General features: G+C 41.6%; 1 protein-coding gene across 2 annotated transcripts in view; it reads right to left on the reverse strand.

Moving 5' to 3' along the window:
- Positions 1–10,621, reverse strand: part of LOC118027043 — a 156,631-nt gene extending 146,010 nt beyond the window's left edge. Inside the window, exons 1-2 of one of the 2 annotated variants that reach the window (XM_035030164.1) lie at positions 10,257–10,621; positions 3,814–3,955 (exon numbers count right to left, since the gene is read on the reverse strand). In XM_035030164.1, the coding sequence (XP_034886055.1) occupies positions 3,814–3,955; positions 10,257–10,388 (274 nt within the window). In that variant the 5' untranslated portion in view covers positions 10,389–10,621. The remainder of the gene's footprint in view (positions 1–3,813; positions 3,956–10,256) is intronic. The other variant, XM_035030162.1, reaches the window with a different exon arrangement.
- Positions 10,622–12,270: the final 1,649 nt, after the last annotated feature.

Genomic DNA, 12,270 nt, shown 5'->3' on the forward strand with positions numbered 1-12,270 from the left:
AGGTGGTGGGAGAGAGACCACAAAGCAGAGCCGCCTGGCTCTTTTGGGGTGCGGACAGTGTCTTTTCACGCTACTCTTAAGAGTTCTCCCCATTGGAGCGCCTGGGTGGCTCAGTCATTAAGCGTCTGCCTTCGGCTCAGGTCATGATCCCAGGGTCCTGGGATCGAGTCCCGCATCGGGCTCCCTGCTCAGCGGGAAGCCTGCTTCTCCCTCTCCCACTCCCCCTGCTTGTGTTCCCTCTCTCGCTGTGTCTCTCTCTGTCAAAATAAATAAATAAAATCTTAAAAAAAAAAAAAAAAAAAAAGAGTTCTCCCCATTGTCTTTGTCTCAATTCCTCAGAGAAATTAAGATGAAAGAAGGCTTAATTTCCTCTCTGAGGAAAACAGTATTTGTAAATTTTGGAGTGCATTTCTTACATAGTACATCTAATTTTTCCCTTCGATTTAAAGACCATGTTCAAGAACACTTGTAGGTCTGCTAAAGGTAAATAAGGAAGCTCTGTTCTATATCCATCGTCAATACTGGCAATGCCAGAATAAATCCTGGCAGAGGTGATGAAGGTAAAAAGAGGAGATACCGAATTCTGGAAAATGGGATCTCCTTTCCCCTTTCTGCGCTCCGTCAGGAAACGTTATACCTCTTTTCCAGCAGCTGGCTACAACCAGGTGATGACCGGCACGAGGGACAGAAAGCAACTCCTAATGAATCCACCACACCAGAGAGCCAGGCTGCTTCCTTTCTGTTGACAATCCTCAAATCCTCCTTGCAAATTGTAAAGTGTCATTAAAATCTGGAACATCTACCTCCCTCTCTACGGGTCCGACTGACATGTGGGATTAAGGTCAGATACATCAGGGGACCGCTTTGTGTAAAGGTAAAATGACTTTCTGAACTGAAATAATGGATTTAAGGCACTGAGGCAGAACACAGCTCCATCCAAACCCCCACTGACATATTTACAGAACCAGGTCTGGCTGGAAACAAGGTGAAAGAAACAGTAACTCTAATTGCAGCCAGCAAAGCGAACGAGCTGATTGGCTGAATGCTGGCCAAGCTCTTACCATTAAAAATACCACAGCGTTGCTGCCAAAAGGGGTGTTGGGACAAATTGCCAGAGGTAACCGTTACATAAGCCAGAGCTCACGCTGCCAATTAGCCAGAAACCATTGCCACAATGGTTTCTTCTGGCCACAATGGTTCTGATAGAGCATTTGCGAGCTCTTCTGCTGCTTCAGGACTGTACCAGAAGAAAGCAGTTCCGGGGGACCAGAGAAATCACCTTGAGGCCAAAGTAGCTGGTGGGGTCCTGGTGAATCCACCCTGTTGGGTGGTAGTATTTCCAGCAAGAAAGTCAGATAATCTCAGAGAACTCAGGCAAATGACCTTATTAAAATTGCTGCAGCTTTTCCGGAGGAGGGAGGATAGGAAACGTGAAGAAATGTGCCTTGGCTTGCAAAAAGGAAGGAAAGAAAAGCCCATCGAATTACCTCATTTTCTTTTTTAAAAGATGCTTCCCAATCTGATTAGCTTTGAGCTCAGCAGCAGTTCCCTGAGGATTGTTCTCCACAAGCAAAACGGAGGCAGGCACCGAGGACAGTTATCTGGGGAAACCTGAAAAAGCCTTCCCCTTATCTTGAAAATGTGGGTGTACACATGGAATTACCCAGCTAAGAACTCCCATGCCCATGTGTCACTGCTCCATTAGGCTGCAACAGTTGTGGGGTCCTGGCACCACCTTAGTGCCACCTGTCATCAAGTCCTTCCTGCCTCCTAGCCAGAGACTGCCTCTGAGGAGTCTGTTTTTCCCCCCCAGGATTATCCATTTTCCCACCCCACCCACAATATACTCACAATGTCCTGTCCACAGTCCCTTCAACTGCCACCTACCTAAGGTCTTGGTCTAATCCACAAATTTGATTTTGCTATTCACCTGCATAAAATCCTTGAGGACCTCTCTGTGACCTTTATTTTGAGTCTGAGCTTCCTGCAGTGAACCCCATCTGCTTTATAAGTCTCTTCTCTACTCATCCCCCACGAGCTCTACAGTCCAGATAGAAGATAATTTCCAACAGTGGTTCTCCACATTGAACAGCACATTCTAATACTCAAGGGAGCTTCTCAAAAATCCCGATGCCCGGACAGAATCTTGTACCAATTCAGTTGGAATCTCTAACGATGAAACTTAAGCATAAGTATCTTTTTTTTTTTTTTTTAAGATTTTATTTATTTATTTATTTGAGAGAGAGAATGAGAGAGAGAGAGAGCATGAGAGGGGGAGGGTCAGAGGGAGAAGCAGTCTCCTCGCCGAGCAGGGAGCCCGAGGCGGGACTCGATCCAGTGACTCCAGGATCATGACCTGAGCTGAAGGCAGTCGCTTAACCGACTGAGCCACCCAGGCGCCCTTTATTTATTTATTTATTTATTTATTTATTTATTTATTTATTATTTTTATTTATTTATTTTTTATTTTTTTATTTAAAGCATAAGTATCTTTTAAAATTTGTTTGGTGGTTACAAGTTTGAGAACCAGTGCAATATTACCACGGTTATGGACTGAATGCTTGTGTTTGCCTCCCCAGAATTCATATACTGAAATCCTAACCCCCATGTGATAGTATAAGGAGGTGGGGCCTATGGGAGGTGACTAGGTGATGAGGGTAGAGGCCTCATGGGTGGGATTAGTATCTTATAAAAGAGCTCTCTAGCTCTCTTTCCATCACATTAGCTCACAGTGAGAAGTCAGTAGTGTGCAGCCCAAGAGAGGGCTCTCAGCAGACGCCGACCGTGCTGGTACCCTGATCTCAGACTTCCAGCATCCCAAACTGTGAGAAATACATTTCTGCTGCTTATAAGCCATCCCATTTATGGGATTTTCTTATTGCAGCCCGAAACTAAAACACCCACTGCTTACGCCTTTACATTTGCTTTTTCCTAGGCTGGAAATGTGCTCTTTTACATCTTTATTTTTTTTCCCCCTGCTGTTCTTATAGGACACAGGTAACATATCTTCTCCTGCAACCCTTTGGTCACCTCCCTTAGTTTTCCCCGTGACAACCCTCATGTGCCTGCATCCTGATCCTTGATGTCTCTCATTTCCTCGCTAACTGGATGAGAAATCCTTCTGGACAGGAATAGCCTTTCATTTGTCTTTGTATCATCAGTGTCTACTGAGGAAGGAGAATAGATGCACACCAATACCAAGCTTGGACTCAATTCTCCAAGCTCTTCTTCAACTGCCAGAAAGCAAACAAACTTCTGTTTACAAAAATTTCACAGGCATCCCAGTTTTAGGACACAAGAAAGTGAATGAAGAAGAAAGACATCTGGAAGATAGGGCATCACAACTACTCCAGGACATCGGTAATGCTAGGATTTTATTACTCTCGGGTGCTTGAGACTGGGTGAGAGTCCCTTGATGGTTTCCGTATTGAAAGATTTAAAACTGGAATTCTGAAGTATTCAATCAAGAACATGCAGGCTCGTAAACAGTTTGATTTCATGGCCTCTCCTCAAATGGTTTTGCATTTTAATGCATTCTGGCAAGGAGTGCTGCGCAGTGTAGGAGGTGGGGAAGACATTTACATCAGTGCAAACTGGGGCGTTGGTTTCCATGAAGAGAAAACCCAGAACACTTCCAAACAAAAAAGGGCTCCTGGACACAATGCAAGAAGGATGTTGAGAGAAGAGGTCCAGATTTAGCAAGAAGGATACAGACATGAAAGGAGATCTGTGCTGGAAAGACATTTAAAACTCCTGAGATCTGCAGGCCAGAGCCTGCCACTGGAATTGGCAAAAGAAGAAGAAACAACTGACTTTCATTTTGGCTTTTGCCGCAAGTACGATTGCTTTGTGATTCTTGCCCGAAGTCTCTAAATGAGATGCGTGGTGTGTATTTCAAAGTTCTTGCCTTCTGACGCCGGCATGGAAGATACAACACACTCTTTTTCCTTTCTTCCTAGGGGAAAGAGTTTGAGAAAATAAACGGCCCTGAACAATATGTTTAAAATAAAGTTATTTTCCAATATAGGTGGTGACCTGATCATTCGTGCTTAGGAAAACCACAGGGACATATAAAGGCAAAGCAAAACACAAGTAAAGAGCAACATTTTTCCTTTCCTTTCCCTTTGTCCTTTCCAGAATTCTCCTGACAGAAATTTTATGCTTTATCTGATACTGAGATTTTATGTTAAGGAGACTTCATTTCCAGGAGCAAATACAGAAAGGCACAGGAACTGTCTTGTAAAGAACTTATATTCTAGTTGCAGACGTAGCTTTCAGAAATCACCTCTGTCTCAAGCCAGGTATAGAAGCAATTGAGAGATAAGGGGGGAGGGGAGCATAGTAAACATTCCACACAGAATCACCTTCCTGCCAAATTCTTAATCATCACGTTTATCCTTTGTCTGTACTTCCTCTTTGGACACAATGACATTAGATTAAATGCCTACAACTGCCATTTCTATAGATACCAACGATTACCTTGAATTCACTCCAACACCAAACTGATGCCGCCTGAGATGAATGAGGCCCCTTTGTATTTCATCTTTAAGTTTCAAGTCCCTTCTTAACATTTTGAAAAATATATGGTTAGTTAACCTTTGTGGAGTGCTTCTCATGTACTCAGCCCTGCGTGAAATGACTTGCACAAGAAGTCTCGCTTAAGGCGTACAACAATCCTAGTGGTATTATGATTAGCCTCGATTTACAGAAAAGAAAACTGAGGCTGGTAAAAGTTAAGTAAATTGTTCATTGGCACATAACTTGTAAGCAGCAGAGAGCTGGGACTTAGAACTGTGTTCTGATGGACACCGGGCTTCCAACCCTCCGCAGAGGCCAGTTGGGCCATTTCCAAGGACCCGTGTATCGGAGGGATTCAACATTACGGCAAATACAAGAAAATGAAATAAATGACCATAATTCTTCTCAGGATGAGTGCTGTGTGTCCGTGGGGAGAAATGCTTTGAGAGGCTGCGTGGCTGGGGAGGGGAGTAGTGGGGAGGGGTGACAGCCCCCTAGAGCTGTGTGTGCACCTTGGCAGCAGCCTCCCCGTCACTCACACAGTGTGACTGTTTCAGGACAGCACATGCAGGCCACCACGGCTACGGATTCAGAGGCTTTGAAGTGATCGTGGTAGCACTAGGCTATTGCCCTGAATTCCCAAGTTTGCACAAGTTTCCCCAAATGGATCTCTCAATTCCTGGTCTCACTAAAGGCTTTTGAATCAGTATTAAACCTTGGGGTGTGACAAATGGACTGGTCAATTCCTCGCTCGGTGTGTTCACAGTTCACTACTCCGTGCTTTTTCTTTCTTTTTTTTTTTTTATTCTTATGTTAATCCCCATACATTACATCATTAGTTCTAGATGAAGTGTTCCATGATTCATTGTTTGTGCATAACACCCAGTGCTCCATGCAGAATGTGCCCTCCTCAATACCCACCATCAGGCTAACCCATCCTCCCACCCCCCTCCCCTCTAGAACCCTCAGTTTGTTTTTCAGAGTCCATCGTCTCTCATGGTTCATCCACCCCTCCGATTTCCCCCGCTTCAACTCCGTGCTTTTTCGATACTGCCGACTCTCCCACTCGTCAGTCCAGTTAAACAGATACTTTATGCAAACCTTTCAATGGAAAAAAAAAGGGGGCACATTTTGGAAGGGTGCACATTTGGTGATCAAATAACTGAGAGCATATCGTGGCAAAAGATCCAAAAGCATTAAAAACCTCCCCAAACATTTCTCAGCCAGTTTTATTTTTCCACTGATTGTAAGCCACTAGCTCTGCTTTTCAGTTGCGTGAGGGCTTAAGCAACTTTCCAACTCAGAACTCTGCTGTTCCACAGAGCACAAACACCCAGACTTTTAAGAGGAAGTTGCACACAAGAAGACAGGCTTCTCTTTAAAATCGTCCATTATGGACAATCCTCAGAACCTTTGATCTTAATTAGCTGAACAAGCTCCTAGGGCTTCACTGACAGCTCAATTAATTTGATTTAATCACATTTTGCCTTGTTGGTATGCAGTTCGGATCATAGTAACTTCAGATGACCAAGATATGCAAAGATACTTCATCAGAAGGGAAATAACACTATAAAATATAAACATCATTTCCTGTGACCAGTAACATGAAGTGCCCAATATATTGTACATACATCTACTCCTGCATCTCGTTTGATTCCTACAATCATGTAGCCCTGTAAATAAGAGAACTTTAGAATTTTCTTTCTATTATTAACTCCCAGGGATTTGATAGGTAACTTCAAAAAACAAAACAAAACAAAAAATGAATTGAAAGCCCAGACATCTGCACCCAGCTCTTTCTTTTGTTCTTGCCATCCTTCAAACTCTGGATTTGCAAAGAAATCTCTGTATAAGGTTGTGTGTGTAGAACCATGTACACTCGATATACTCCATACGTTGATTTAAGGGATTCACAATGGTAATTATTTCCATACGTTGTTTTCACTTTCTGCATTGATTTTAGAGATTGATCCCTGTGATTCTGCTAAAGAAATGAGCTAATGGGGCCTCGAGGGAATTAAAAAGCATTCAGACTGAACCACGGGGCTAGGCCATGAGCAACTTTTCTTCATAATTAGTCTTTGTTTAGAATGTGATGTTCTAGCTTCAGATATTTATATGATAGCCCTTCGGACTATTTATTCCTCTTAATACATAAGGAAAATTATGGGTTTGTTTTTGTTTTGTTTTGTTTTTTTACAGCAACTCCTTCCCAACCCAACCTCTCCTCATGTTATGATAGCCTTTACACAGTGAGCAGCAGAGAAGGTTCCAAGACTTCTCAGCCCATGTTGGGTCAGGAGGCCAGGGCGCTCCTCCCTTTATCTTTTATCTAATGTGGATCAAATGAGGTCAATTGATCCCTGAGGACAAGATAAACCAGCAGCTTCCTCATTTTCTTTCTCCTCCTTAGTCATGTACCTAGCCCAATTCGAGCAGGATGTATGTACATGCTGCCTACTAGACTGGTAGAAAAGACCCCCATCAACTCCAAGGGAAAGTCGGCTCAGTGATGGACAATGCTCCTCAAACTTTCCCATCAAGTGCTCTCAGGAAGAGGAGAATGAACTGATACCCTAGAAGTCTAGAGATGTCACTTCTACATGGGATGCTACAAGCTGGAAAGGTTTGCAAAGTTTTGTACTTTATCATTAAATTTGTCACATGATTTTTTAATCCTACTCCAATTATATCTTTAAATACAAAAGTATTGGGGTGCCTGCGTGGCTCAGTGAGTTAAGCCTCTGCCTTTGGATCAGGTCATGATCCCAGCATCCTGGGATCGAGCCCAATATCGGGCTCCCTGCGCAGTGAGGAGCCTACTTCCCCCTCTCCCCACTGCTCATGCTCTCTCTGTCATTATCTTTCGCTCTCAGATAAATAAAATCTTAAAAAAAAAATACAAAAATATTTTATATTACTTACCATAGAATAAAATTGACTTACCATGGAATCAAATCACTTCTTAGAATCAAATTCAAAAAGATATACCATGTTTTTCCTATGGAATCATGTGTCTTTTGACGTACTAGTTTGAGAATCTCAGATGTAGATGAAAGAGTCTTGAGCCTGGATTCTACAGTGAAGCCTGGATTCTAATCCTGCTTCTACCAGTAATATACTCTTTAGTCTTATTTTGTTTAATATCTATCCATACTCCTCCATTCTTTTTTTTTTTTTAATTTTTTTTTTTAATTTTATTTATTTATTTGAGAGAGAGAGAATGAGAGAGAGAGAGCATGAGAGGGAGGAAGGCCAGAGGGAGAAGCAGACTCCCTGCTGAGCAGGGAGCCCGATGCGGGACTCGATCCAGGGACTCCAGGATCATGACCTGAGCCGAAGGCAGTCGCTTAACCAACTGAGCCACCCAGGCGCCCCATACTCCTCCATTCTTAATAAAGGGAAATATTTTTTAAATGTCCATTCCAACTTTAAAATTTTATAAATCTTATATTTTTGTGTTATAATTTTATACATATTATTTTTAGGATAAATTAAGTCATGTTAAAAATCCTTGAAAACATTTGATGCTCCTAGAAAAGAGAATGGAGTAGTCATGAAAAACAGCAAAGGGAAGATTTCTTAGAGCAGTACCAAGAGTTTATTGAAGTCAGGGAGACTGACTTAAAACTCAAAAACCAGTACCAGTGATCGGTGAACTTGAGCTTCAAGATTTCTACTATTGTCTGCCTTTTGCACTTAAAGGTGGTCAATAACTGAAAAAAAAAAAAATACTTAGCAAAATTATGTACACATTTATTTTTTCACCTAGAAAAGCCACTTCAAAGAATCTATCCCCACGATATGATGGCAAAAATACAGACATAACAGGGTGCCTGGGTGACTCAGTCCATTAAGTGTCTGACTTTTGATCTCAGTTCAGGTCTCGATCGCAGGATTGTGAGTTTTAAGCCCTGCATTGGGCTCCATGTTGGGCATGGAGCCTACTTTAAAAAAAAGAAAAGAAAATACAGACATAACACATCTGTAATAAAAAGACTAGAAACAATCTAAAACTTCCCTACGGAGGCACTGGTTAAATAAACAACAGTTTGTCCGTATAATGGAGTGTTATAAAGCTGTAAACAAAGCATGAGAAGTATTTCCATATAGTGAGTTGGATTGATCACCATAACATAAAGTTTAAAAAATATGGAGAAAAAAATGAGCATAGTATAGTTCATGTAAGAAGGGGATGAATATGAATGTATATACATATTCATATTTTTTAAATGGAAAGATAAACCAAAAGCCATTTTATTAAAAATACCATCTGTAGTGGGAGAGAGGAAGTAGGGTGGAGGAACAGAGATAGATATAGACTTCTTTGAATATACCTTGCTTTATAAATTTGACTTTGGAATTTTTGCATAATTGTAACACAAAATTAAATTTTAGAAAACCAGGGTGGCTCAGTCGTTAAGCATCTGCCTTTGGCTCAGGTCATGATCCCAGGGTCCTGGGATCGAGCCCCACATCGGGCTCCCTGCTCCGTGGGAAGCCTGCTTCTCCCTCTCCCACTCCCCCTGCGTGTGTTCCCTCTCTCGCTGTGTCTCTCTCTGTCAAATAAATAAATAAAATCTTTAAAAAAATATTTTAGAAAAGCAATGTCTGAAAGTCAAAAACAATATTGAAACAAACTTAAGTATTTATCAAACGGGTAGCATAACTTCATGGAAGGAATTAGTTGAATCAACTTAACAACAGAGCAAAGTGTTCACATGTTCCTAATGGGATATGTCATAAGACAGAGACATAAGACAAAAAGAACTACAGGAAAAAAATAACAAGTCTTAAAATATTTTTTAGTAACCACATTGTTGAAGATAGTACTGGTATTGTTATCCTAAGATGACTGCACATGAATTGGGGGATAAATCCAACGAGCAATTCTGTTGGTTCACTGGGACCTGGGATTTTCTGTGTGGGAGAAAAGAGGAGTGGATAACAGATAACTTTTAGTAAAAATACTGTAGTCTTGAATTGAAATGGAAATTACTAGTAGAAACCTATAAATAGATTATCTTTTGAAAAGAAGCAATTTTTCTAGCCATATTCATGGATTAGGTCTAGAAACAGGAGCTTATCCCTTGTTGCCAACATTCCCTTATCCCACTAAAGAGAAACGGCTGCTTAGAGAAAAGGCCTATTCCAGGCCTGGGGCAGGACATGTACAAGACAAACCTGAAATAGCTTGTCATACAGGCAGCAAGGATACACTTCCAGGCTTTAGTGGTTATACCAACAGTTATCCAGAGCAGTGGTAGACTGGAGGGAGGATATGTAAGATCATTAGAGCTGATTGTGAAATATCCAGAATTTTCGGACTGTGGTAACATGACCAAATGGGAGAGAACCACACATTTGCTTACCTCCAAAACATCATCCATGAAATAGTCTTGCCTCCTTCACTCCCTCACCCCCCAAATTAACCTCTATAGCTGTAACTACCATTTTACAGGAAAAACAAGGTAAAAAGGAATCCAGTAGTCCCTGCTTGTCCTCAGAGATACGTTCCAAGACCCCCAGTGGATGCCTGAAATGGTGGATAGTACCCAACCCTACAGATATGTTTTTCCTATACTTACATTCCTATGATAAAGTTTAATTTATAAATTAGGCACAGTAAGAGATTAACAACAACTAAAAATAAACTAGGACAATTATAACAAAAGACTGTAATAAAAGTAATGTGAGTGTGGTTCCTCTCTCAAAATACCTTCTTGTACTGGACTCACCCTTCTTCTTGTGATGATGTGAGATGAGAAAATGCCTGCATGATGAGGTGAAGGAAGGCGAATGACGCAGATATCATGACGCAGCGTTAGGCTACTACTGACCTTCTGAAGAGATGTCAGAAGAAAGATCATCTGTTTCTGGCCCTCCGGTTGACCAGGGCATAAGTGAAACTGTGCAATGCGAAACCATGGATAAAGGGGGAGGGGAGGCTACTAAATGTTCATGAAAACCATGCAATCAGCAAACTGTAGGCTGTTGAAACTCTGCAAAACAAATTCTGCAATTTCTTCAAGAAGTGTTGCAAAGAAAAATAAATGGGAGGTGGGAAAAGGGAAAGAAAAGGGAGAGAAAGAACATCTATAGGTTATAAGAGACCTAAGAAAAATCAATAGGGGTGCCTGGGTGACTCAGTCAGTCGGGCCTCTGGTTCTTGATTTTGGCTCAGGTCATGGTCTCACGGCTGTGGGGTTGAGCTCCATGTCAGGTGTAGAGCTGCTTGAGATTCTCTCTCTCCCTCTCTCTCTCTGCCCCTCTCCTTCCCCAGGACCCCCTTCATGTGCTCTCTCTCTCAAAAAAAAAAAAAAAAAAAAAAGAGGAAGGAGGGAAAAAAAGAAAAACCAATTGCAATGTACAGACCTTATTTCAATTCTGATTCCAACAAAATGTGAAGGAAAAAATAAAACAACTATTAGACATCAGAGAAATTTGAACAGTGATTGAACATTTAATGTTATTGAGGAATTATTAAATTTTAAAGTAGAGTAATGACATCATGGCATGGTTTTAAAATTAACTCATATTTTCAGGATACTTGCTGAAATATTTATGGATGAAACGAGAAGATATCTGGAAAATAAGTAGATAAGGGCGAAGGTAGGTGGGGGATAGAACTCTGCTACTCCAAGAGTAATTCACTGACTAGCAAAATCCACATCATCTAGCAACTTATTAGAAATGGGCAATCTCAGGCCCAAGTACACACAATAAAAAACTGCATTGTAACATTTAGGTTAATTCTTATGTTCATTGAATTTTGAGAAGCTCCGGTTTAATAAAACACAGTTGGCTGTTATTTAAGCCAGTGTGAGTTACTTTAGGGTACTGTCCTCTCTATATTGGTATGTATCTGAAATGTACCACCCTAAAAATTTCTCCCAACAAGAAAGCCAAATCAGAGAGAAGGATGACTAGCGTGTGAATAACCCGAAAGCAGACCTTTGTTTCTTTTCCTCCTCGCCTCACTCTCTCTCATGTAGCCCTGGGGTCTAGGACTTGATCAGTAGCACATCCCTTATCTGACCCTATGGTGTCCTCACGAGGCTCACTCCAAGCCTCTTGGACTCTAGGGCCATTTCTACTGTGTTTCCAGTCCTAACCCCCAAGATCTGCAAGTAGTTTTCATAGATGGAACAATTTCTCTGGTCCCAAAGCCCTAATAGCTTCTCTGCGAACTGCGTGTGAGGCTTTCCAGAGGAGTGGAGCAGACGGTGATGGCTCCTGCCAGGAATGATTGGCAAAACTCTCGAGGAGAGGAAGTTTTCCAGCTGGCTCCATGCCATGGCCCAGCTGCACTTGTTACAAAGGTCCTTGTTCTTTCTTCAGTGATTTTCAAAAATATTTTAGCATTCTTACAAATGCCACAAAGAAGAGGTGCAGGGAGATCTCTGTACACCTGGATGGAGCATTGTATTTTCTGTGGTCCAAATATGGCATAGGAGTGAAGTTCAGAGGATAGACCGGACTAGAAGAGAAATAGGAAAACAAGGATCACGTTATTTGTGTTGTCCCTCTTCTGTTAGGCCAGGTCCCTTTAACACACAAATGCATTGACACAGTGGTTCCAAACCCAAATCTGCTCAACTTGCATTTATACATTGTCCCGTCTCCTGGTCAGTCTTCTTTCCTTTCCCCCACCCCCCACCAATTTACACAAAGATTTGCCAAATAATTCAGAATCCAAGGTCTTCTGGGAATCACCCCACCCAGAAATGTCATGACTAAAGCCAGTTAGTA

This window comes from Mirounga leonina, unplaced genomic scaffold (genome assembly GCF_011800145.1).
Source record: "Mirounga leonina isolate KUSES-001 unplaced genomic scaffold, KU_Mleo_1.0 Mir_357, whole genome shotgun sequence".
NCBI lineage: Eukaryota > Metazoa > Chordata > Mammalia > Carnivora > Phocidae > Mirounga > Mirounga leonina.